Here is a 24,445-nt window from a genome sequence, read left to right on the forward strand (position 1 = left end):
TGCCCGCAGTCACCCACTTCCTTGTCTCCCTGAGAATCCATATCCTGGCCATGGAATGCAGGCAGACTCATTCATCCAGCCAGGCAGTGCCACGTACTCACCAGACCTCGGGGGATGGAGGACAAGTATTAGCTCCATTTTCCAGGCAATGAAACAGAGGCGGAGAGGAGTAAATGACTTGGGGGTGTGCACGGCCATGTCTAACCTCTGAGTCTTGCCAAGCACAGGTTCACTACCCACGGTTGTGAGGGTTCAACAGGGAAGTAAGGTCCATCCCCCCATCTCCCCACCCTGCCTCCCAGAAGTGATGGTGTGATTGCAGCAAAGAAGGGGACCGACACTTGTCAAAAGCCGACTGTGTATGGGCCCTTTCCAGACATGAACTCCAGCCTCACAGCGGCTGTTCAAGGCAGGGCTTGTTAGTCTCAATTTACAGACCAGCAAACTGGGGCTCCAGGGCATCCTGTTAGCCCCCCAGTCTCAGTGAGCAAGCTGCAGGGTCAAGGGTCAGAAGTACACCTGTTTGGCTCCCGAAGCCGTGGGTCCACTAAGTTGTGCCACCTCCTCCGCTGGTAGTGGTCAATGGTGGTGACATGTTGTCACCTGGGTCACATGGCAAAGCCCTTGACGAGAGAGAACATTCCATGTGGGAGGGTGGTTGCATGCATGTGACTGTGAGTTTGTGTGTAAAAGTGTTATAGCACAGCAGTGTGTGTGTGTGTGAGTGTGTATGAGAAAGTGTGAGCACGTGTGTGTGCTGTATGTGCAAACACGTTCACGTGTATGTGTGCCACACTTCCCACGGGGTACAAGGTCAGCACCGTGAGCTCTTGGGCGGGTGACACGGGGTCTCTGTAACCAATGAGGACTTCCGGGATGGGGCGGTGTTGCTCAGAGCCACGGGTGGGCCTGTGCCAGACCATTCCCTGAACCTCTGACCCAGTTTGCTTGGTGGTGGCTTGGGCTGAGGGCACGGGAGAGGAGCTCTCTGAGAAGTCCCACCCCTCAGAGGAAAACTGCTGACCCTAGAAGAAGGGCGGTAAAGAGAGATGGAGGTGAAGGTGAAACTTTGGAGGGCGTTTGCCCCCTCAGGCTGCAGCTCCCACAAGCCCATCAGTGGGAACTGGGCCGGGTACATGACCTCTGATACCCTCTGAGACTCGGAGCTCACGGCTGCTCAGCCCCCTGTGTCTGCCGGGGCGTCAGGGCCCCCTAAGGACTACAGCATCTCTGTCAGCAGGGAGAGTTTCTACCCCCGTTCCATGAAGGCCGAGTGGACGGAGGCATGCCCGAGTCGCAGGGAGGTGGGCCCACCCCCCCCATCTCCACGGCCTCCTGTGCTCCCTGCAGGAGGAGCCATGGGGGGCACCATCAGTGCCGTGGCCCTGCTGGTGGACCTGGCGGCATCCAGCGACGTGACGGACAGCACCCTGGCCTTTTTCCTGACGGCAGACGTCTTCCTCGGGCTCTGCGTTGGGCTCTACTTGCTGCTGCCGCGGCTGGAGTACGCCAGGTGAGGCCCCGCTCGCCGTCGGGATGTTCCCCCGGCTCTGCTTCTTTGTACCCGCTGTCTCCCCAGGCCTCTGTCCCCACCTCTTCTCACCTTCTTTCCTGCTTCTTGCTGCTCTTTTAACAACAGCCCTCAACTTTTTCTCGCATTTTATTCTGGTCAGGCATTTCCTGATCCATTATCGTATTTGATGTAGGAGAGGCAGGAATCATTTGGCCTGTTCTGCAAGTGAAGAGACGGAGCCCAAGCAGGCCAGGGGCCAGCCTGTGACCGCACAGTGGGCGAGCTGGCAGAGCTGGGGAGGCCCAGGTCCTCGCTCTGCCCTTTCCTACGGGGACCCGTGTTGCCTGGCGGTGCTGAGCTCAGCCATTTACGCCTGTGTGTCTTTTCTTCGCTTATTCTGTGTGCAGTTGTTACCGCCCTTCCCTATTTTACCATGAGGAAACCGAGGCTTTTTCAGCTAATAGACATGCCCAGGCTGCTCACCTAGTGAGTCGCAGACCCGGGTTTAAACCGGATTTGTTTCCAGAGCTGTGCCCTTCACACCATTTTTGAGTCACGGAATGGGCAGAAGACAGGAGGGTCCCAGCACTCCTGCTGTGTCCCTGTGTCCTGTTTCATGGTGCGTCATGCGGGTGTGTCTCCAGTGGGGTGGCCAACCTTCCCTGTTCGCCTGGGACTGAGGGATTCCCAGGATAAGGGGCTTTCGGTGCTAAAACCAGGGAAGTCTCAGCAAATGGGGACAGTTGGTCACCTTCGTTTCTAATCTCACTTTCCAACTGAAATCCTCACAAAACCCTTTCCAGCTGAGCCTGTGAGACAGAGAACACCCAGGGGCTATGCTTGTCCCATGGAAGCTTCTTCTCTGCTGATTAGAACTTTGGTCAAGACTCCTGGGTTTACAGAAACACATCAGAGGAAGGAGCTTTGGAGGCAGCCATGCTCCTGGGCTGCTCAGACTAAATCCTAGTTAAAAGGGAGCCCATGGGTGCTGCCCCCAGGAGGAACGGACCCCTAGGCAGTGCCGGGGGCTGCTGGCTCGGGGAAGGCGACAGGAGACAGATGGAATAGCTTGATGAGGAAGAGGTTTGACCAGGGGAACTTGGCGTGGAGCCCTCTGAGAGCTGACTTCAGGCCGGGATCTGCCGCTGAGTAGAAGGGGAAGTAAGAATACTCCTTCCCCTAAATAGCGGTTGTGGAACAAGACAGAGTTCAAGTCTGCAGTGCCCAACTCAGCATCACACGGAAAAGTGGTTTGGAGGAGGAGCCCTCCCACCGACTCGCTTATTACCTGTAGGCACTTAGGATGGGCGGCCTGGCAGGGGCCTCAGAAGCTCACAGCTGCAGCACCCCTCTATCTTACAGAGGAGGAAACGGAGCCCAGAGAGGGGCGTGCCTGGCCTAATGTCACATGGGGAAACAGAGGGGAGCTGATACCAGAACCCAGCCATCACTGAGCTACTGTTCTCCCAACCCCACACCAAGCTTTCTGTTTGGGATGTGGTCATGTGGTCAGCCTATGTCTCCTGGCTTTCAGCATCTGAGGCCCAGAGAGGTTGAGTGACTCAAGCAAGGTCATACAGCAAGATGGCGAGGCCAAGAGACCCAAGTGTCTTCTACTCTGGTGAAAGTAGCAGAAATTGAAAATATTGATAATATTCAGTGTTGAGGATATGAAGGGAAAGATACCTTTATAGACTTATTAGTTATAATTCTATTTCGAAGGGTTACTCTGTGTGTGGTGATCTAGCTGGAAACAGGCAAACATGGTCCTTGCCCAGGGAGCTGTCTTTTATCGAAGGAGCCAAATGATAAATCATAAACTAACCCAATAGTTATAATTTGTGGTCAGTATTTTTGAATAAACCAATGACCGCATTAAGATTAACATGGCTGGTGACTGGAGATGGGGCAGGGGAGTGGTACAGAGCAGAGAGAGATTGGTCCTACCTATTAGGAGAGTAATTCACTGATAGCTATCAAAATTTTAAAGAAAAGCTTTTTTTTTTTTTTTTTTAGATTTTATTTATTCATTTGACAGAGAGAGATCACAAGTAGGCAGAGAGGCAGGCAGAGAGAGAGAGGAGGAAGCAGGCCCCCCACCAAGCAGAGAGCCCGATGCGGGACTCAATCCCAGGACCCTGGGATCATGACCTGAGCCGAAGGCAGAGGCTTAAACCACTGAGCCACACAGGTGCCCCAAGAAAAGCTTTTTTTTTTTTTAAAAATGACATATAATATATAATTTGTTTCAGGGGTACAGGTCTGTGAATCATCAGTCTTACACAATTCACAACACTCACCATAACACCCTCCCCATGTCCATCCCCCAGCCACCCCATCCCTCCCAGCCCCATCCACTCCAGCAGCCCTCAGCTTGTTTCCTGAGATTAAGAGTCTCTTATGGTTTGTCTCCCTCTCTGGTTTCATCTTGTTTTCATTTTTTGCTCTCTGTCCCTGTGATCCTCTGTCTTGTTTCTCAAATTCCACGTGTCAATGAGATGATATGATAATTGTCTTTCTCTGATTGACTTATTTCGCTCAGCATAATAGCCTCTAGTTCCATCCACGTCGTCGCAAATGGCAAGACTTCTGGATTTTTGATGGCTGCATAATATTCCATTGAAAGATACAAACGTTTTGATCCAGAAGCTCCTTCTCAGAAGTCCTAGCATACAGGTGCAAGGCTGTGTGGGACTCTTCATTGCACCATTATTCATAGTAGAGAGAGATTGGCACTAACCTTAATGTCCATCAGCAGGGGAGCAGTTAAATTGCATATGCATACAATGAAATATGCTACCCCGCAGAGAGGCATTGAGTCACGTGTCTCCATGTTAACAGCTGGCCATGAGATACTGTTCTAGATGTGATTATGGGCACGCATGTGTATATCATAGTTATGCATGTTATTTGGGCTGCTATGTAATGCATTTGTACATTATTTACCATAATAGATTTAGAAATTGCCCTGTTGTGGGAAGTTTTGCAGTGTGTATAGTTTGACCCCTTTTGCTTAAGAAACAGAACTAGGAAGGACATGTGGTGGGGGGGAGAGGGGACGTTTGCTTATCCGCAGAGCCATAGACACCAGATTCTGAACCATCCAGACCTCCAAGGAGTGAGACCAGACAGAGGTGACCGTCCTCGTTCTAGTCAACTGTTTTCTTTCTGTATTTTGAGTTCATTGCATCAAGCTTGTGCTATTTTTATAAATTTAAAAATTATATTTAATGTGCTATTTTATCTCCACGTCTTCCCCAAAGCAAAATGAAAACAATGGCTCACTACGTGGCCGTCAGTGCTGCTTCCCTCTGTCCCTGCTCGTGGCCCGCCTTTCAGGCAGCACCAGGATGGGCAGGCCAAGGACTGTGCGGGCCTCCCTGTGGCTGCCTGGGCACGCGTATGTCTGAGGGCTGCCTGAGGCTTCATGCACCAGGCCTGTGGGTCCCTTGCCCATGTCCCCAGAACTCCCAAGTGACCCTGCTTTCTGGGGCCCTCTGACCATGAGCCCTCTCCCCCTGCAGGTTCTACCTGAGACCAGTTTGGCCAGCCCATGTGTTTTCTGGGGAAGAGCAGCCACCCCAGGACTCCCCCAGCGCCCCCTTGGCAGCCCTCAGATCCCGCGACTCCTCTATACCCCCCCTCCGCCCCATCCTGAAGAAGACCGCCGGCCTGGGCTTCTGTGTCGTCTACCTCTTCTTCATCACCAGCCTCGTCTTCCCCGCCGTCTCCACCAACATCGAGTCCCTCGACAAGGGCTCGGGCTCGCCGTGGACCACCAGGTTCTTCGTCCCCCTCACCACCTTCCTCCTGTATAACTTCAGCGACCTGTGTGGCCGGCAGGTCACAGCCTGGATTCAGGTGCCGGGGCCCAGGAGCAAGGTGCTCCCAGGGCTGGTGCTCCTCCGGACCTGTCTCCTCCCCCTCTTCATGTTCTGCAACTATCAGCCCCGCGTCCACCTGCACACGGTGCTCTTCCGGTCCGACCTCTACCCGGTGCTCTTCACCTCCCTGCTGGGGCTCAGCAACGGCTACCTCAGCACACTGGCGCTCATGTATGGGCCGAAGATTGTGCCCCGTGAGCTGGCCGAGGCCACGGGGGTGGTGATGTCCTTCTATTTGTGCTTGGGCTTGGTCCTGGGCTCAGCCTGCTCCACCCTGCTCGTGCACCTCATCTAGAAGAGGGGTGATGGCAGGAACCTCGGAGCCCTGCGACAGACGCTTAGGAGCCCCGGTGGGTGGGGAGCGAGTGTCGGGAGGGCTGGGTCAGCGAGCAGAAGAGAGCGGCAGCTGGGCCCAGCGCAGAGCCGAGTACGCCCGGGCCTCCCGTCTTCCTGGGGAGCTGGCAGCCGTGCCAGGCACACATTCCAGACACTTTCAAGAGCTCTCCTGAGACCTCTGAAGGAGACCAAAAGACATGTGAGTGGGGCCCCATGACCACAGTTACTCAGAGGACAGTGGGCATGCCCATCGCCTTTCTAGCTGCTGGTTACATTCTGCCTCGTGTTACAGCCTCTTGTGAACTTCGTCGCCAGTGTTGACTCCGAACTGTTACAAGGCCAGTGCCAAAACCTGACCACAGGCCCTTTGCCTCTCCCAGTCTTGCTCCCTCCTGGGGACAGCAGGACGTAGCAATTCCCAGCCCTCCCTCTCCAGGGGCTTCCCCTAGAATGGAAATCTCCTGGAGGGACACATAGCGGCTCAGTGGGTTAAGTGTTGGACTCTTGATTTTCAGCTCAGGTCTTGATCTCAGGGTCCTCTAGTGAGTCCAGACCCCACGCTGGGCTCCATACTGGGCATGGGGAGCCTGCTTTAAAAAAAAAAAAAGTCCACTGGAATAGCCAATTCGCAGGCCCAAGACCCAAGGCTATGCAGACCCCTGCTTTCTGTGGGTAAGAGAGTACCTGCCCACTGGACAGGGGACCCCAGAAAGAGAGGGCTTCTAAGAATCCTCCATTCCCTAAACTTGTGCTCTAGAAGGCTCCCCCATCCTAGAGACTGAGGGGGTCAGGCCTGGGCGTACCGACAGGGATCCTCCACCTGGTCTGTGTCTTGCTCTAGGGTGGAGGTCTTTTCACGTCCATGTTTACAAGATGTCAAGCACCTTGGTTCAAGGGCATAATGAATACCTGGGTATTTAACAAGAGCCTGACTGGTGGCTGGATTAGTCAGGGTCACAGCCGGAAACGGCATCCTCTAACTGGATAACGTGAGGATATTTGAAGACAGGGTGTAGGAGTCCTACGGGGTTGTGCCTTATATCCCAGAAATAGTAAGGCCCTGGTACTCTTAACCAGGGCTGGGGGCAGGGGACATCTCCAGCCTGCTGTGACCCACGGGGGCTGTACTCCCTTCATCCTTCCCTTCCTCCCATCTCCTCGGAGCCCATGTGCGCTGAACCACAGCCAAGACGTAGGCAGAGTGGTGGGGCCTAGACTTGGAGGGGCAGCAAGTGTCCTGAAAGGGGGCACCACCCTCCCAGGCCCCTATGCACATCAGGATAACTCTGAAGCTTTGGCCAGGTCCTGGGTGGTGCTCTGTCCTGGTTTGTCCTGAATCAGCTGTGTATTTTGAAGCTGTTTTTGCAGCAGGCGACCCTCAATTTGTGTGGCCCCCTAGGATGGTCTGATGTGAGTAGTAATTTACATTTCTCCCGTTCCTTGAAGGCTTCTGCAGCGTTGTTCCTTGGGGGAGCAGGCTGGCTTGGGAATCCGAGAGAAAGGAGCTAGATCAGACCCAGGAGTTCTTTCTTGAGAGTCATGCAGAAAGAACAGAGCTTGCCCCCCAAGAAGCACCAACCCCAAGAGCCATCAATCCACCCGCTCCTTCTTGGAAGAGCTCGGGCACCCCGGTGTCCTTCAGACAGCCAATTAGCCCTGGAAGCAGCCAGTAATCCACCCAGTGGGAGCAGCTTATGTTCCCCTCCTTCTCAGGCTGGGACACACTCCCTCTCTCTGGCCAGAGAATTAGAGAAGACACCCTGGAAAGTTTTCTGAAACTTGATACCTAGAATACAAAAAAAATTTTTTTTAGCTAAAAATAAATTCTCCTGTCTCTCCTCCCCTTGCAGGAGCCTGAAATCTCTCCCTTGGTTTTTCCCCCCACCTCTAATGCTGGTGATCATTTGGTGGCAGTGGTCTGGCTGGTGACTCATCCCAACCTCAGGCTGAAGTGAAGGGGCAAGAGAGTAGCCGGCCAGAGGTGGAGGGGAGGGCGAGGGGAACAGGCCAGCTTCCTGGAGGAGGAGGCGTCGGCTGCTTGGGGGCTGGTGGGAGTGATGCCGAATTAATTGCTCACCTTCATGAGCATTTCACAAGGGATCATTCCTTCCCAGGGAGGGAGGAAGGAAAGTAAAAACGTGTCTCCCAGCAGAAGGACAGACAGCGGTGTTCAGACACGGTTGTTCCCAGGCGCTGGGCTCGCTCGTGGGGTTAGTCTCACGTGACCACAAGTGTGGAACTAGCTCACATGCTTTGGGGAGTGAACCAAACTTGCTGAAGAGAAGGATATTTTTCAGTGTGAGCGTGGGGCAGTCCCCAAGAAGCTGGCTTTGCCTCCTAGGCTCTGATTCGATCCCAAGGGCCAGTTTTTAGTACGTGCCCTTGTCTATATTCCAGACCATACATATCTTCATTTCCTCCTTTTGTTCAACAAAGCCACCTGAGCGAACTCTTCAACTAGCGAGTGACAGGTACTTCTAAGAAAACGCTTCTTCCTACAAGAGGGGATGTCATTAGCAAAAGACTCCTCCTTCTGCCCTCTTCAGCCCAGGGCTGCCTAGAGAAGATTCGGGGCCCCTCGCAGCAGCTTGGACGTGATGGGGGAGGAGGTCACTGCAGGACCCTGGCTTCTGAGACCATGTAATGCTTTTAGAGAGAACTCCAAGTAGAAGAGAGGGCCAGAAGTCAGCTGAGAGGTTTCATTCCATGGGCATGGGCGGCTGCATTGACAGCCCAGGCTCGCCTTTGTGGGCTTTCTGAGCGAAGCCTCTAGTATCTGTTTGCCAACCTCACTTACTTAGTGACGGCACCGGCTGGGCCTAAGTCATTGCTGCCCTCCACCTACTGGCTAAGGTTGGCCCACTTCCCGGTTCAGCTTGGAGCCTGGCAGGATCCCAAAAGGGATTTCAGCCCCACAGCAGGTGGGAGTAGTCAGCAGCCACAAATCCAGCATCCAACCTTTCCATCAGCCCCCAACAGCCCTCGCCCGGCGCTGTCCTCCGCCAGGTGCTTCACCTCGATTACCTCTCCATCCGTAGCTGAAAACAAGGAGGCTCAGAAAGGCTAAGTAACGTACCCAAGGTCACGCAGCTACCAGGTGGCCTAGACAAGAATCAAATCTAGCTCTCCCTAAAGTGAGCGGTCCTTACCCGCCCTGCCATTTTGCTCCCCTGCTTGAACCTTGACTTTCTCCTTGGTTCTTGACCCCTGTCTCCCTGACTCCCCACCCGATGGCCTGTTGGGAGTGTTGTGCCAATTAGATGGATTGCCCACTGGCCCTGGCCTAACTGATCGGACCAGTGCAGCTGACCAGCCCCCTCTGGACTGGGTCCGCATGGGCCCTGGCACAGGACCTTGGGTTGCTTCCAGCCCTTGCCCTGTCCAGTCCGATCCCTAGCCCCTGCCCTCCTGGTCCCCACAGCCCCTTCTCTGCCTCACCAGCCCCTGCCGCTGAGGTCGCCCACAGTGTGGCTGCTGGCGCTGGGTCCACCTTTGGACATAGGGTTGTAGGCACAGAACATGGTTTGGGAGTCAAGAAGCCTCGCCCCTACCTCCACCAGGCATGGGCTCTGAGTCACGTTGCCTTTGGGGCCTCAGTTCCTCATCTGCAAAGGAAATGATAAGTTCTGGAATGTGACTGTCCAGGGTACCAGTGAGCCAACCCAGCACACCCACTCTTTCCTGACACCCAGCCCACATCGGCCGGGCTGCACCAGGCCTCACAGTGCATGTGGCAGGCTGACCCAGCCTCAGCCTGACAGATGACCTCAACTTCAGGCTGCCGTGGGCTCGACCCAAGGGAGAGTGATAGAGTCGGTCATGCTCTCTGTCCTCACAAGACTGGCCAGCTGATGTGGTGGCCCTGTGCATCCCCCCTGAGAACAACGCCCTGTTCCTGCCCTTGCCTGCCAGTGGGAGGGAGCTCCAGGCCCGCAGTGTGTGGGAGAACTGGCCAGCCAGGGCTTCGGGCACCCTCCGCACGTGGGAGTTCTGGTTCTGCCGCCTCCCAGTTGGGTGCTTTGGCCCAGTCTTGCTGTTACCCTCTCCCATCTGAAATGAGAAGCTTCTCAGTGCCGCTGTAAGAGGTAACAAAGCCCCTGGGTTGTAGGTAGAAGTACCCAGCAAATAGCAGATCCTTAACAGACTTCCTGCTGCTGCCAGGACAGTGCGGCGCCCTGCACTTCAGAACCCATCCCTTGCCGGGTCCCAGGGCCCAGCACCTCTGGCCCTGATGCCTGCTCTTTACCGCCCTGCCTGGGTCCAGGCTAGACACGCCCAACCTGAGGGCTGGATGGCTGAGGTGGAAAACTGGGGCTCCAAGACCTAGACCACACTCTGCCCCTCACTTTGACCTCTGGGCTAGCCCCACCACTCTGTTGCTAAGCCTCATCTGGAAAAGTGGCCACCTCCCGCCCTGCCTCCCTCATCCACAGGTGACTAGCTACACAGGTGCTCTGTAGACACTGGTCGTGTCTCAAAGTGGTTCTGGGCTCTGGAGCCGGCCAGCCCAGGTCTGAGTCTCACCACTTCCTTGTCCTTGCACCAGAGGCAAGTTCAGCCTGACTGGCCATAGTTGTTCCAGCCACGCATCTGGCTGTTGTGTGTGGTAAGTGGCTTGGTGGTAACTCGCAGAAAACCTTCAGGATTGAGCCCGGTGTAATCGGCGCTCCTCGCCACCTTCCAGAAGGCTGTATATTCACCTCTTCCCAGTTTACCTAACCTGTGAGGACTAACTCGTTGACGTCTCTTTCGCTCACTAGATTCTGGACGTGTCCCCAGTGCCAGCTGTCCTGCCCCTCCCCGCCCACCTCTCAAAGCCACACCTCCCTGTGCGGCCCACCATTGGGCCAACAGAGTCTGCTTGGACGAGCTTCTCCGAGAATGTGGCTCGATGGTGCTCACCTACTGATTATTTTACAAGTGGGGAGAAGAGAAAAGACAGGAGGGGAAGAATGGAGGGGAGGAGGGAGGAAAGAAGGAAGCAAAAAGGAGATGAGGGTGGGCTGGGAGTCAGGTCCCCTGCCAGCTCCGGGAGGCGGGTGGTTGGGTGAACGGGAGTGAGAGGTATGCTGTAAGGTTCCAGGCATGGCCACTGGCTCCATCTTGAAGGCACAGCTGCTTTCCTTTCCTCCTCACCTCACCCACCTTTGGCTGGAGGCAGCTGGAAAGGTGTTTCCTACCCACAGCGTGACGCTTCTGCCTTGTTATGCCCAGGGAAGGCTTTGGTGACTTTAACCTTGGGAGAGCCCTCATGGACAAGGCGTGACTCTGCTTCCACGCTGGGCTGCGATGCAGATTTTATAGTTGTAGCCGGGCTCTACAAGGGCCTGGGGAATGTGAGCCTCCGCACAGGCCCGGCTCCTCCCCGCAACGCAGTAAAGGAGGGGGCTGGTGACTCAGTGCCCTCCACGGCCCGGGCTGTGCCCACGTACAACAACCCTGCTGGGTGGGGCGGCCATTGCCATCTCACAGAGGAGGAAACTGAGACTCTGAGAGGTTAAGTCAGCAAGAGGTCAAGTTGGAAGTCAGCCTGGGGCTGTAAGGTTCCAAAGCCTGGCTTCTCTCTGGGGCCATGGTGCTGCCTGGAAGACTTCCTGGTGGGAGGAGCCCTGGGCCACATGCTGGGTGGGCAGCAGGCACCGTGGAGCATTCAGCCTTCCTGCAGCAGGACTGACCTGTCCTGGGCAAGGGACAGCAGCCACCTGGCCTGCCCTCAGTGCCTCTGTTTTTGTTTGATGAAGTCACTGGTCCTCGGTGACCAGAGCAGCAGGCTTTACAGGCACCCGGAACTTAAAGTGCACTGAGCCAAGGGCCAGGTTTGTGGAGCGCATGATTACAGGTGGGAGTCTCACTGCCTCCGCCTTACACAGCCAATGCCCCGCATGAGTCCTCTCCCGGGTGCCAAGGAACCAGCGGTGGAACCAGGGCTGGGCCCCCCCCTTCCCGGACACCGAGCAGACTGAAGTGTGAGGTCCTCAGAGGCCCACACCTCCCGTCCCCGACTTAAACACACCTAGAGCCGGGAAGGGTCCTGAGGTCACCAAGTCCAACCCCTGCTTCTTGCCAAGATGACACGGGTTGCTCTAGACGGTCAGGCACCCAGCCTGTGCTGATCAGCAGATTCTTCCAGACCGAGTCCCCGAGGCCCGAGGAGATGGAGCATCCCACTCCTGCTCGTCTGGAAATAGCCCGGCTTTCCCAGCCCATTTCCCGCATGCTTCGCTCTAGACAGAAGGATGCAGAACCTTCCCCGCAGCAGTCTCCCTGCAAGGCCTGCCCCTGCTGCTCAGACCCCAGGCCTGCTCTGTGGAGCGTAATGAGGGCAGAGCATGCTAATGACCCTGGACTTCTGCTGTCCTTGTTTTCTTCCAAGAGCCTAACACGGGTGTTGCTCCGCGCCCCCTGGGTGCAGTGAGAGTTCCCGGAGCCCTGAGAGCATGTGCGGAAGTCTGTGTGCTTCTGGGCAGAGGGACCACAGGCATCTGTCAGACCATCAGAGGAATCCGTGTTCTAAGGTTTTAGATTCCCGGGAGGCCAGGGACCTGTCCATTTAGATGGTGTCCCCATACACAGCATGGTGCTGAATGGTGGGACTCTGGAGCTGGCCGGCCTGATTTTGCATCCCAACTGGGGACAAGTTTCTTTTTCTTTTTTTTTTTTAAGATTTTATTAATTTATTTGACAGAGAGATCACAAGTAGGCAGAGAGGCAGGCAGAGAGAGAGAGGGGAAAGCAGGCTCCCCGCTGAGCAGAGAGCCCCATGTGGGGCTCGATCCCAGGACCCCAGGATCATGACCTGAGCCGAAGGCAGAGGCTTTAACCCACTGATCCACCCAGGTGTCCCTGGGGACAAGTTTCTTAACCTCTCTGTCTGTTTCCTTGTCTGGGAAAGCAGTTGACAGAGTACCCACGGTCCCCCGAGCAGATCTGTGCACTGCTCTCGAGGGTAGGGAGTTTCCTTTAGAGAAGCTGGGAATCAAGCAGATCTACCGACAATGTCAGTCCTGGTCTGGTCCCCAGAACCGGGCACAGGATCACAGGGTGCTGCAGGTGGCTTTAGGCAGGAGTCAGAAGCACACGTCTGAAAGGGCCTGCCACACCTTCTTGAGGTTATCCTGTCTCATCTACTTCCAGAGAAGCAGAAGTGTGACCACCCATGGAGCCCTGTAAACCAGCATGTCAACGCAAAATCTTCCTTAATCTGTCCAACTCACCAGGAGGAAGTCGTAGTAGTCCCATTTTATAGGTGCCAAAACTAAGACTCGGACATAAGCTGCTAAGGGGTGGAGCTGAGATTCAAGCTCAGGTCCGTCTGACTCCAGGACGCCAGCACCTGAAGGGACTGTAGCAGCATCTCCCCCCCCCCCCCCAGACTTACCCGGAGTGCTGGACAACATGCAGATTGCTGCACCCACCCCGAGTTCCTGATTCCCTGGGCCTGGGGTAGGCCATGAGAATTTGCATTTTTTAACAAGTGCCCAGGTGGTGCTGATGCGGCTGGTCTGGGAATCCGGAAATCCAAGAGCCGCTCTGTGAGACCGTGGAAGACAGACGAGGGCTCTTCAGCAGCTTACGCTTGGCCCAGGGAGAGAGAGCAAGGCCTCTGCTCCTGTTCCAGTTGAGGGCTCAGGACTGGAAAGCCTGTAGAGAAGCGAATGCACTGTGGACACTCAATCATCGTTCCTTAAAAGTGATCACAGATCCAGGGCAGAGCCAGTGCATGGTAAGAGCCAAACTCATGCTCTCTCATGCTCTCTGCCAGCTCCCCGGGGGGGTTGGCATCCGAGGGTTTATACTCCTTGGCTGCCTCTTTCTCACCTGCTCCCTCCACCATAAATATTCAGGAGAGAGGAGGGAGTAAGGAATGAGAAAGAGGGAAGCCTGATGGGCAAGGTGTCCTGCCCATAGCTTGGAGTTGACAAGTGGGAAGGAGTCATGTCCCACTCCCTACCCTGGGGCCTGCAATCGGGGAGCAGCAGCCAGGGGTGGGGGGTGGGGGGGTGCAGAGCCGCCTCCTGCCAAGGCCAGAGTCACAATTCCTACCTGTTCTCTGGGCTCATCAGCTGCTGAGGTGGTGTTAACTGTTTTTAATTTTGCTGAGTCTTTGCTGAGACTCAAAAAGGGAAATGAGCCATTACCAAACAGCAACACTTTTTGCAACAGAAACTGCATTTTCTCATAACATTTTGTGCGCTAAGAATGCAGACGTCTGGCCTTGCTTTACCAAAGTTGCCTTTCAGAAGAGAGTGGTCTGTGGCTCACCTTCTGCCCGTAAAGTTCTGTGAGAAGGGAACAGGAGGGGTCAAATGCCAAAATGCGCCAGGCCTGTTAATGCCGTACCAGTTGGTTTGATGTGATGGGCCTCAGGAAATGTCCCTTTACCTTGCTTTTTGCTGCTCAAGACATTCGGCTCCTGCCACGTTGGGTAAGGACTAGACACCTGAATTCTTCAATAGGGAAGAGCTCAGGGACGGGGACTGCAATCAGGGGACTCTAGGTAAGTCCCTACCCTCTGTCAGCCTCCGTGTTCCCACCTGTATAATGGGGAACAATCTTGCATACCTCGAAGCTCCGATCAGCTCGGGGTGCCTTATAAGCTGCAGAAAGCATGAAGTCTGCCGAACTAACCGCAGGCTCACTTGTATCACATCCAACAGGGGCTGGGGGCTGTTCAAGGGGTTCAAGGGGACTTGGTAGCCAGGTGCTCACACCCTCTCCCCCTTCTGGACCATGCTCTGGGTACCCAGGACTCCCAAATCCCTTGCCTACATGGGCTTAAACTTGCAAACAGGGCCCAGGTGGTTCATCCTCCCACGGCCAAGACTGCTTGAGGTGCTTCTAGACCCCGGGGACGGCCGTATGCAAGCGGTGCTGCATTGGGACATACGGGTTCGGCATCCAATCTGTGCACAGGAGACCCCTCTACAGGTGGGGGTGAACCACCCCATTCCACAGCAGAACTCTAAGAAGTCAGAGAATTCCCGATGCAGACCTGAGCTTCCAGAAGGAAGAACATATTTAAGTTTGCTACTTGACTTGTAACTTACATATGGAGACACGCGGTATATGGGCCTTGATTTGTGCTCTTTTGCTGGGCCCACACATGTTCCTTTTTATTAGTAGAAGGTTAAATGCCACTTCCTTTTGAGCCAGACAGACCTCTTATTTTCCTCTTTCTCTGTGCCTATTTCCTCTCCTTTGTCTTCCTAAATACTCAAAGCCTTGCCTTACTTAGAAATGTAGCCGGGACTCAGAGACTTCCGGGGCTCCTTTCTCTTCCTCGTACCACTTCTCACCCCCCTAGTGACACAGGACAGACCCCAGGCAGCAATCCTGGATCCCCACCCCACCCCACCCCCAGTCAGTGGCTGCCTCCCTTCACCTTCCTGAGCAGTTTGCAGACCGTTGATGTCTCTACTACTTCAGGGGAAGAAGACAGAGTTCCAGGGCAGCCCCAGAGCCACAGGAACTAGCTGATACTAAGAAAATGCATGGGCTGCATCCTGGGGCTGGGGGAGGCCCCAGAAGCCTAGACTTTTGTATAGGGGGCAACTCTGGGGAGAGTGGTCCCGCCTGATCCTCCCCTACCTCCATCCTGGAAGGTGCAGGCCGTCAGAGGGGGAACAACGGTTGGTGAGAGGCCGCAGCCAACGACTCCGCCATGAGTTGACACCCCCTTTGGGTTCTCCTAACTCTTCCTCGCTTGCTGCCGCTGGTGTCATTGTCCACATTCTGCTCCATAGAAAACCCTTTCCCAACGTCCCCTTCCTGTTCACACACCCTTTGGCAGAGCAGGGACTCTGATCTATAAGTGGGGTTGCTTGTCTCTGTGAGTTACGTCTCCCCACCCCCAGAAGGTAAGACACAAGAGCTGCCCCTCCCTTCCCCCCTCGCCTCCTGCGGTCCTGGGAAAGTGGAGCAGGTGGGTGAAGACTTCAGCGCACATCAGGGACCTATCAGATTCTGCGGAAAGGCCACCTGTGCCTGAGGCAGAGAAGGAACAGTATGAGGCGACAGCCTTGTGGCACACTCATTGTAGAGTATCTCCTGCTCCCCACGTGCCCTGCAGACCCAAAGAGAATCAGAGCAAAGACTAGATATTAGACAACTCCACAGTGTCCTGGTCACTGTGTCTTCAAGGGTGAAAGCGAACTACTGATACTCTGCTAAGAGGTTGGAGGGGTCAAGAGACAGCATCCCAGCACATGGAGGTTCACCCCTTTTCAGTTCTTTCAACCCTGATTACCCATGGAGGCCACTTTCAGTTTAGTGCTTGAAAGTCTTCAACGCCTCGCTAAAGCTTGCTCTTTCCCCTTTTTAACGAAATGAGTCTGTCTTCAGTTCAAGGTCTTGCCTGCTAGAATTGGGCATGTTTTGTTTTTATTTCTATTTTTCTTTCTTTATATGCTTTCTTGCCTTTTCTATTATGACAGGGGATACTGGTTTCCTATTAAATAATAATATATAGTTGCTTTCATTTATTTTTTTTAAGTAAACTCTACACCCAACGTGGGGCTTGAACTCATGACCCCAAGATCGAGAGTGACATGTTCTAATGACTGAGCCAGCCAGGAACGCCTGTGGTTTGCTTTTTATTTATTTATTTTTAAAGATTTTATTTATTTATTTGACAGAGAGAGAGAGCACAAGCAGGGGGAGCAGGAGAGGGAGAAGCAGACTCCCTGCTGAACAAAAAGCCTGATATAGAGCTTGATCCTGGGACTCTGGGATCATGACCTGAGCCAAGATCATGACCTGAGCCGAAGGCACATGCTTAGCTGACTGAGCCACCCAGGCGTCCCTACAGTTTGTTTTTTAAAGCAAATTTAAGAAAAGCAACTGACTTAAAGAATATTACATTAAAAACATACAGATGGCATTCACATATGGCAAATATCATTCAAGTTTATTATTTTCAAGGCAGGTAAACTGACATCCAGGCAGGAGTCCCCAGATCCCAAAGAGTGTCTCGGACATTTAAGAAGACTACAGACATCTACGTGCCCTGAGAACCACAGTGTTCTACTTGGAGGTCAAGGGCTAGGTAAGGCCCCCTTTTAACTTTAGGCCCCATTAACTCTCCTCTTGTGGCTGTTTTCTTATTAGCCCATAAAAGTGAGAACTTCTGAAGTTATTCATTGTCCTTTTAAACTCAGGGCACAAACCAGGCCATTTTCAGAGGCAAAGGGCTTCAGCCCCAGAGCTAGCAATAACTGGTAAAAACAAGAGAAAGGGGTAAAAATAGAAGTGGAGAGAAATGTAAGTAGGAAGTAGAAGACAGCACAGCTTCAACAGTTTTAAGGACTTGAAACTGGAGTAGGGCAGTTTCGTTTTCCAGACTGTCCCTGTCCCAAGTGGACAAAGCAGTATGTTCTAACAAAGCTGCAGCCAATGTCACTCTTTAATGCTGATACAACTGTCATTACTTGTTACCACGAATCTGTTACCCACTAACCTTGCCTGAGCACTTGGCAGATGCCTGACACTTGGCTAAGACTTGACATCCTCTCATCAATCCTCACAAGAAGTTTTTAAGTTAAAAATCTGGGGCTTGGGGCGCCTGGATGGCTCAGTGGGTTAAAAGCCTCTGCCTTCGGCTCTGGTCATGATCCCAGGGTCCTGGGATCGAGCCCCGCATCGGGCTCTCTGCTCAGCAGGGAGCCTGCTTCCTTCTCTCTCTCTGCCTGCCTCTCTGCCTACTTCTGATCTCTGTCTTCCAAATAAATAAATAAAATCTTTAAAAAAAAAAAAAAAATCTGGGGCTCTGCATTTGCATGACCCAGGGCTAGAAACTCCCCAGACCGTTTCTTCCTCATGGCTGCGAAATGGGGATAATATAAATACTATCTCCTGGGGTCAGAAGGCATGGATGACAGAATGCTTATCAAGGGTAAAAAATAAGCATCACTAATCATGTCACTGAGTATTAATCATTGCTGATATTATCAGTGCCAGGAAGACAAAGCTGCTTCCGGGGGTCATTTGCCCAAGGTCACAGAGCTGAATCAGGTTGGCAGGCCAGGTCCAGGAGTGTCCGATCTTTGGGGCTCAGAGCTGGGATGGCATAACGGGAGCTGCTGCAGATGCTCCAAGCTGCCTCCCACACTCAGCCCTGTCTTCTCAGATCTTGGCCCAGCAAGAGACTTACACCACCCGCGGGAGGTTGCGGATCATCATTCCCCCCGAGGCCGTCCCACCCGATGACTTGCAGCGATGCCGACCCGCCGCGCTCAGTTCGGCCGGGATCCGCTCCCAGCACTGCTACCTCGCCGCCCACATTGGCTTCTCTGACGCCACAAAGGCCACCCACCGCGAAACAGATGGCCGAGTGCGACTTCCGGGAGCCGCGGGGCTTGCCGGGAGCCATGCCGCACAGCCAATCCTCGTGCGGGGGCGGGCAGTGGTTGCCCGGCAACGAGCCCAGCGCCCAGGTGAGGGGGCAGGGCCAGTTGAGCAAAAGAGCTGGCGTGGTAGCAGGTTAGGGAGGCGACTTAACAGTCCCCAAGGAATTTTTCCTGTCTTCAGTTCCTTCACTCCTACCTGGACTTGGAGGAAAGAGAAGATCATCAAGGCAAATGATACGAGTAAACGATGAGGACTAACAACAATAAAAAAAGATATTCATGTTTATTGAACATTTACTGTGGGCCTGGCTCTTTTTAGGGTTATTTCATTTGATCCTTAGCTGATCCTGAAGGGAAAAAATGATTACTGTCCTCATTTTGTAAATGAATAAACGGAGATCTTAGAGAGATTAGGCACCTTTTCCAAAGTAACTCAAGGAGTAGCAGAGGCAAATTGAATCTAGATATTCTTGAACTCAGTTGGTCTTTTTCTTTTTTTCTTAAAGATTTTATTTGACAGAGAGAGAGAGTACAAGCAGGGGAAACAGCAGGCAGAGGGAGAAGCAGACTCCCTGCTGAGCAAGGAGTCCAATGAGGGACTCGATCTGAGGACGCCAGGATCATGACCAGAGTAGAAGGCGCACACCGAACTGATTGAGCACCCAGGTGCCCTGGTCTGTTTTCTTGAGTCAAGCAGTGGACACGCATTTCAACTCAGCAAAGAAGTCTGTGTTCGTATTAGCCCTATCTGCAAGGGCCAACCCAGGTTCTTTGGCTCCTGAAACTTAGATAATTTAGGGGTCCTCTTTAGAAAAAAGAGTTACAAATTGCCAATATAAAATTAGGCACAAAAAGAATACTTGTGTAAAATGTTAAAAGAAATCAGAACAAAACACTTGCTAATTTTACAGAAATCTATGAGCACGTGTAGAACACTGCTAGGGCCCTACACAAAGGCATCCTTGACCCTTAGTTCCCATTCAAGTCCAACAATCAGATACCAAACTACCTTGCAGGCTTTCCTGCTGCTCCTCTCCCTACCGGGCATGTAGGCTGCCAAGTCCTCCCCTGAGGGTGGGGGCGGGGCTCTGGCTTTAGTCTGGCTTTCAGGCTTTGGTCACAAGCTGGAGCTGCCAAGTGAGTGCGCCGAGTTCTAGAGAGTTAATGCCCTCGGAAGCAGTTCTCAAACATGCGGGCACAGAGCTGGCGGCCATCAACCCTCAGGTAGGACCATGCTGAGACATCTTTTACACTAATGGTTCTTAGGTGTGGTCCCCAGACCTGTAGCAATCTATATCACTTGGGAATTTGTTAGAAATGCACATTCTTGGATCCCACCCCACACCTAATGAATCAGAAACTCAGGGAGGGGGGCGGCAATTGGTGTGTTAATAAGCCCTCCAGGTGAGTCCGATGCACAGGAAATTTCGAGAACTACTCTTCTACCACACTATTTCCCAGAATTCCCCGTGGGCTGGAGGTCCAGATGTCTTCAATGGTAATCTACTCAATAACACACATTTTTTTCCGTTGTTGTTCTCCTTTCTTCGCTTGCCTCACTTGTTCACTCTTCACCTGGGGCTTCCTGGGATCACCTGCAATAACCCACCTGCTCTTGAATCTTTGTCTCAGGTCTGCTTCTAGGGCAACACCAGCTTGGATGAGACTAGGCAGAGGTGCCATTGCCTGGTGGGGAGGAAGGCGGTGGCTGACACTGAAGGCTGAATGTTCTGCTAAGTGCTTTGCCTTCATTGTCTCATACCCCGACCCCTCGACCCAGAGGAAATTGGAGATTGGAGGATCTGAGTGGCTTGCCCAAGGATTTGAACCCAGGTCTGCCTGGGTTCCGAGCTCCGAGGGCAAGCTCCTCACCAGTGAGGATAGAAGACCGGGCCCCATCATGGTCCCTTGTCCTTGCTGCTCTTCTTGAGGTCCCTTCACACCAGCACTGTCCTGGCTGGTCCCTGTACCCACCACCTATGGCCTCTTAACCCAGAACTGGGGCCTCTCCTGTCACAAACACCTGGAAACTGAGCCAGATCTGGATCTGCCTGGGGGGACAGGGGACTTATCCCTGAACTCTGCTTTCCCTGACATTCAGAGGCCAAAGGTTGCTTGGTTCTCCACATTTCCAGGAAACAACAACTCTCAGTCCCTCGTCACCTGTTTGGTCCTGTGACCTGGGAATGATGGCTGTATTTCCAAGTAGGGGATGGATGGGAGGGACAAGAACACAGGCTTGGATTTTTGGCTCTGCTGCTGACTATGGGTCATTCTTTTTGTTTTAACCCCTTAGAGCCCTGTTTTTCTCATCTGTAAATGGGACTCCTTCTCCACTCCCCTGAGATTATTCTACTGATGCGGTGCCTGTGGCAGACAAGTAATGTACACACAGGGCGCAGGCATGAGCCACGATGGCTACAGGTTTGCAGTGGAAACCTCCCTCTGCTCCTTCTCTTACAAGGATGAGGGTACTTGGGGCTGGTCTTGGGTTCTCCAGGACCCTAGTCAGCCAGAAGAATGCAGTTGACACCCAAAGGCTAGAGCCCTCTCCCCAGGATCCTGTCAGCCCACCTTTCAGGGATTACTTTGGTGATCACTAGGCTTAAGGATGCCCCAGTACCTTGTCTTGTTAAAAACAATCTCCCCTGACTCCCCAGTTGAAATCTGGGTGAGTTTGAACCCAGATGGTCTGTGTTCCTAATGAGTCAAGTGGTGGGGACTCCTTTCAATACAATTTCTCACCATGTCAATTGCTTTTCCTTCAAGGCCCTCATCCCATGTTATAATTATTTACCTGCTTGTGTGTTTTTTCAACCTTCTTTTTCCCAATGGAAAATTATAAACATGTACAAAAGAAAACAGCTTGTACCTATCACCCAGCTTCAAGAGTCACCAACTCGGGACCAACCTTTTTTCGCTTCCTACCCCCACTTCCCCCCTCCCTCTCTGTATTAATTTGAGGCATCATATCATTTCATCTATAAATATTTTGATATGTATCTCTGAATGATTAGGGCTCTTTAATATAACCACACTACCGTTATTTGCTTAGAAAGATGAACGACAATTCCTTGATAAGTGATTATTGTTAAATGTCTCCCTCCACTAGGCAGGGAGCTTAATGACAACTTTCTCTCATTCTTGGCTGTATCCAAAGTGCCTGAGACCTAGCAGACGGTGGGTAAGCATTTGTTGGATGGATGGATGGATGGATGGATGGATGGCTGGCTGGCTGGCTGGCTGGCAAGGATGGCAAGGAAGGCAAGGATGCTGGGACTCAGCATGCTTTCTGTGGATGCTGCCCCGTCCCTCAACCCTGGGCATGATCGGGGCCTTGTAGCCCCAGTGGCATTCACCCCCTCTGGGTGAGCAGCACCGTGGAGCCATAAGCCTCTCAGTTTCTCTCACTCCTAGGCTGCCTTCGGCTTAATCGGGCAGCACGTCACTAATCCTCTCCCGAGGCTGCAGCCCGCTCTCCCTGCGCAGCTAATTCCATGTTTCGACTTAATCATCATACTTAGCCCTCTCAATAAGAGCTTTGCATCTTCAGAGCCCTGCTCAGGCATTAGCTGATTACTATAATCTGTCCAACTCCCAAGGTGTCTGCCAGTATGGCAGGGGAAGGACCGCTTTCCTCTGTCCACCCAGGGCCTCGGTTTTCTCATGGGTAAAATTAGAGTGATGTATGTAATCAGCGTGGCTGGCAGGGGAACAAGAAACATGAAACACATAAAGCGCTGGTCCCACAACACAGGGTTCACACTTGGGCCTGATGAACTTTTCCTGCTATAATTCAAGAGTGCACTCTCGTTGGAGAGCCAAACCGATCTTGATTAGAATTCAGCTTCCTCCACTTAAGTATAAATCCCAGAGCCTCAATTGACTCATCTCTAAGATGGGAATGACGGTAACGACCTCACTTTTCAGAGTTTGCTGAAAAGACTAAACCACTGAGGGGCGCCTGGATGGCTCAGTGGGTTAAGCCGCTGCCTTCAGCTCAGGTCATGATCTCAGGGTCCTGGGATCGAGTCCCGCATCGGGCTCTCTGCTCAGCAGGAAGCCTGCTTCCCTTCCTCTCTCTCTGTCTGCCTCTCTGCCTACTTGTGATCTCTCTCTGTCAATTAAATAAATAAAATCTTTATAAAAAATAAAAGACTAAACCAATGATAGGTGTCCGTGATGTGCTGGGTGGGCACAGTGCTGGGCACCTTGGACATGACACGATGACCATTCCCACAAGGAGACAAAGCCGGGAGAAGGAGAAGGCTTTGGTGCCCTCTGGAAGGTGCCATGACATCTCTTCTCCTCTGTTCCCTCGAGGTGTACAAGGCAGCAGAAGCTGTGCCTTGCGCTCACCGTCATCTATCCCCAGCCCTTTGGCCACTGGTGTTCTCTATTATTGAATAAGTGAAAGAATTTGGTCAGGTGGGGATGGGAATAACGTGTCTGAACAGGACTAGTCGGTTTATAGAGGACTTTCAAGATCTTGCTTTATCTTTCAATCAATAAACAGCCCAGGGATTATACCCCACGTGTTGTAGATGAATGAAGTGGGGGCACGGAGAAGTTAATTAACTCCCCCAAAGGGTCACACAGCAAGGAAGTGGCACAACTGGGATTCAAACTTGGGACTGCTTGGCTCCAGGCCCCACTGTATTACCTCTAGTTGTAACCTGCATTTTCGAGGGAGGTAGCTGAAGCCCAGACAGGGACAGTGCCTTGCCCTGGGTCACACAGCCAGCTAGTGGCTGAGCAGATACTGAATCCAAAAATCTAGACTCTTGGTCCCAAAATTTGTCCCTCAGGACTCCTGGCCCATTAGTTAATATTTGTGGTAGAAGCAAGTTTAGGGAGTGAGACCTAGGATGGCTGGGGATAAGGGAACTAGACATTTTCGTGCAGGTCTGTAAGAGGGGCCAGTTTCCCTTCACCTCCCTGCTGGAGGGTAAGGCGCCCCCCAAGGGCGATAGGTGCCGTGCAGCGCTCGGCCTCTAGGTGGCACCCTGCACTGCAGATCTGGACTCCCTCAGGAAGCCAAGCCACGGGGAATTGGTCTGTCCCTGGACAATGGTTTGCCTCCATATTTTTCAGGATATCCCAGGCAAAACAGCTCCTCTTTTCCTGCAGGCTGCCTCTGCCAAGGCTTTGGCAATGAAGGGTTAGCAGGATCCAGACCGGGAACTCACATCTCCACCACGTCCTCCCTTGCCAGCCTTCTGATGATCTCTGGGTGAGAACCTCCAGAGGGACTTGGGGGAGCGCAGGCGTCCCGATGCTTCCCATACGCTCCACCTTGGGTAGTTTGCTCAGCCTCTTCGTGCCTTACTTTCCTCATCTGTAGAGTGGAAGTGGGTTTTATTTCCAGGATATTGGGAGAATCAGATGGAACATTTTATGGCCTGCTGCAGGTGCTCAACAGATGGGAACTATTAGAATTGTTCTGTGGACAGTGGCTGCCGGATGTTATTTCTGTCTGACTGCTGTTTCTTCCCATTCTTTCTTACCATGTAGCGCCAGCCCATCACGCCACCACCAACCTCTAGTCTGTGTCCCCTGTGGACCTGGTACCTCTTCAGGGACCCTATAGAACCGTGGTGAGACAGAGGTTCCAAAGTCACACGATCGGGGTTCAGACTCTTGCCTCTCCCACTTCCAATGTGACCTTGGCCAAGTTCCTTAGCTTCCGTTCGGCAGATTCTTAGTGCTCACCGCTCCGTAAACCAGCCCCCCTGGTAGTTAGCGTGGGGCCAGGGGATGAACTCGTTCTGGCCAAAGAAATGGGAGCAGTGGTGTGTGTCACTCCAGACCAAAGTGGTGAAGAGCCTGTAGATCTCTCCCATCCCTTTTCTTGCCCTGTCACAGTGACTTGTGTGTGGCCATGGGGACAGCTCTTCAGATAGTACAGTTGTAAGATGGAAGTGCCCTGGGTCCCCAAGCACCCTTTGGGAGAGGGCCATCCACCAGCACTGCACTATATAGAAGCAGCAAGTAAACTGTTATTGCCACTGAGAATTCGGGGCTCACGGATGCTCCCCTATGACCCAGTTTAACTTCACTGACACAGCTCTCTTGCATCTCCATTTTCTTGTCAGTGAGATGGGGACAGCCATAGTACCACTCTCGTGGAGTTGTGAGGATTAAATGAGATCGAGAATACAGCCCTCTTAAAATACAAAATCTGGCTTTTTACTACTTCTGTAGGAAAACGTGAAATGAGCAGGAGGGAATCCATGACCTTGAACTCACTCTCTATGGCTAGAGGAGGAGATAGAGGCTCAGGGGGAGAAATGCCTTGTTCAAGGTCACTCGGGCAGAGAGTGGCAGAGTCAGGGCTGAAGCCAGGGTCTTCTGACCTCTGTCTGGAA

At 53.0% G+C, this 24,445-nt stretch overlaps 1 protein-coding gene across 2 annotated transcripts in view; it reads left to right on the forward strand.

The window, feature by feature from the left end:
- Positions 1–7,594, forward strand: part of SLC29A3 (solute carrier family 29 member 3) — a 41,443-nt gene extending 33,849 nt beyond the window's left edge. For both annotated transcript variants that reach the window (XM_046026135.1, XM_046026136.1), the window contains exons 6-7: positions 1,351–1,513; positions 5,038–7,594. In XM_046026135.1, the coding sequence (XP_045882091.1) occupies positions 1,351–1,513; positions 5,038–5,692 (818 nt within the window). In that variant the 3' untranslated portion in view covers positions 5,693–7,594. The remainder of the gene's footprint in view (positions 1–1,350; positions 1,514–5,037) is intronic.
- The last annotated feature ends 16,851 nt before the right edge of the window (positions 7,595–24,445 follow it).

Source organism: Meles meles, chromosome 13, assembly GCF_922984935.1.
Source record: "Meles meles chromosome 13, mMelMel3.1 paternal haplotype, whole genome shotgun sequence".
Lineage (NCBI taxonomy): Eukaryota > Metazoa > Chordata > Mammalia > Carnivora > Mustelidae > Meles > Meles meles.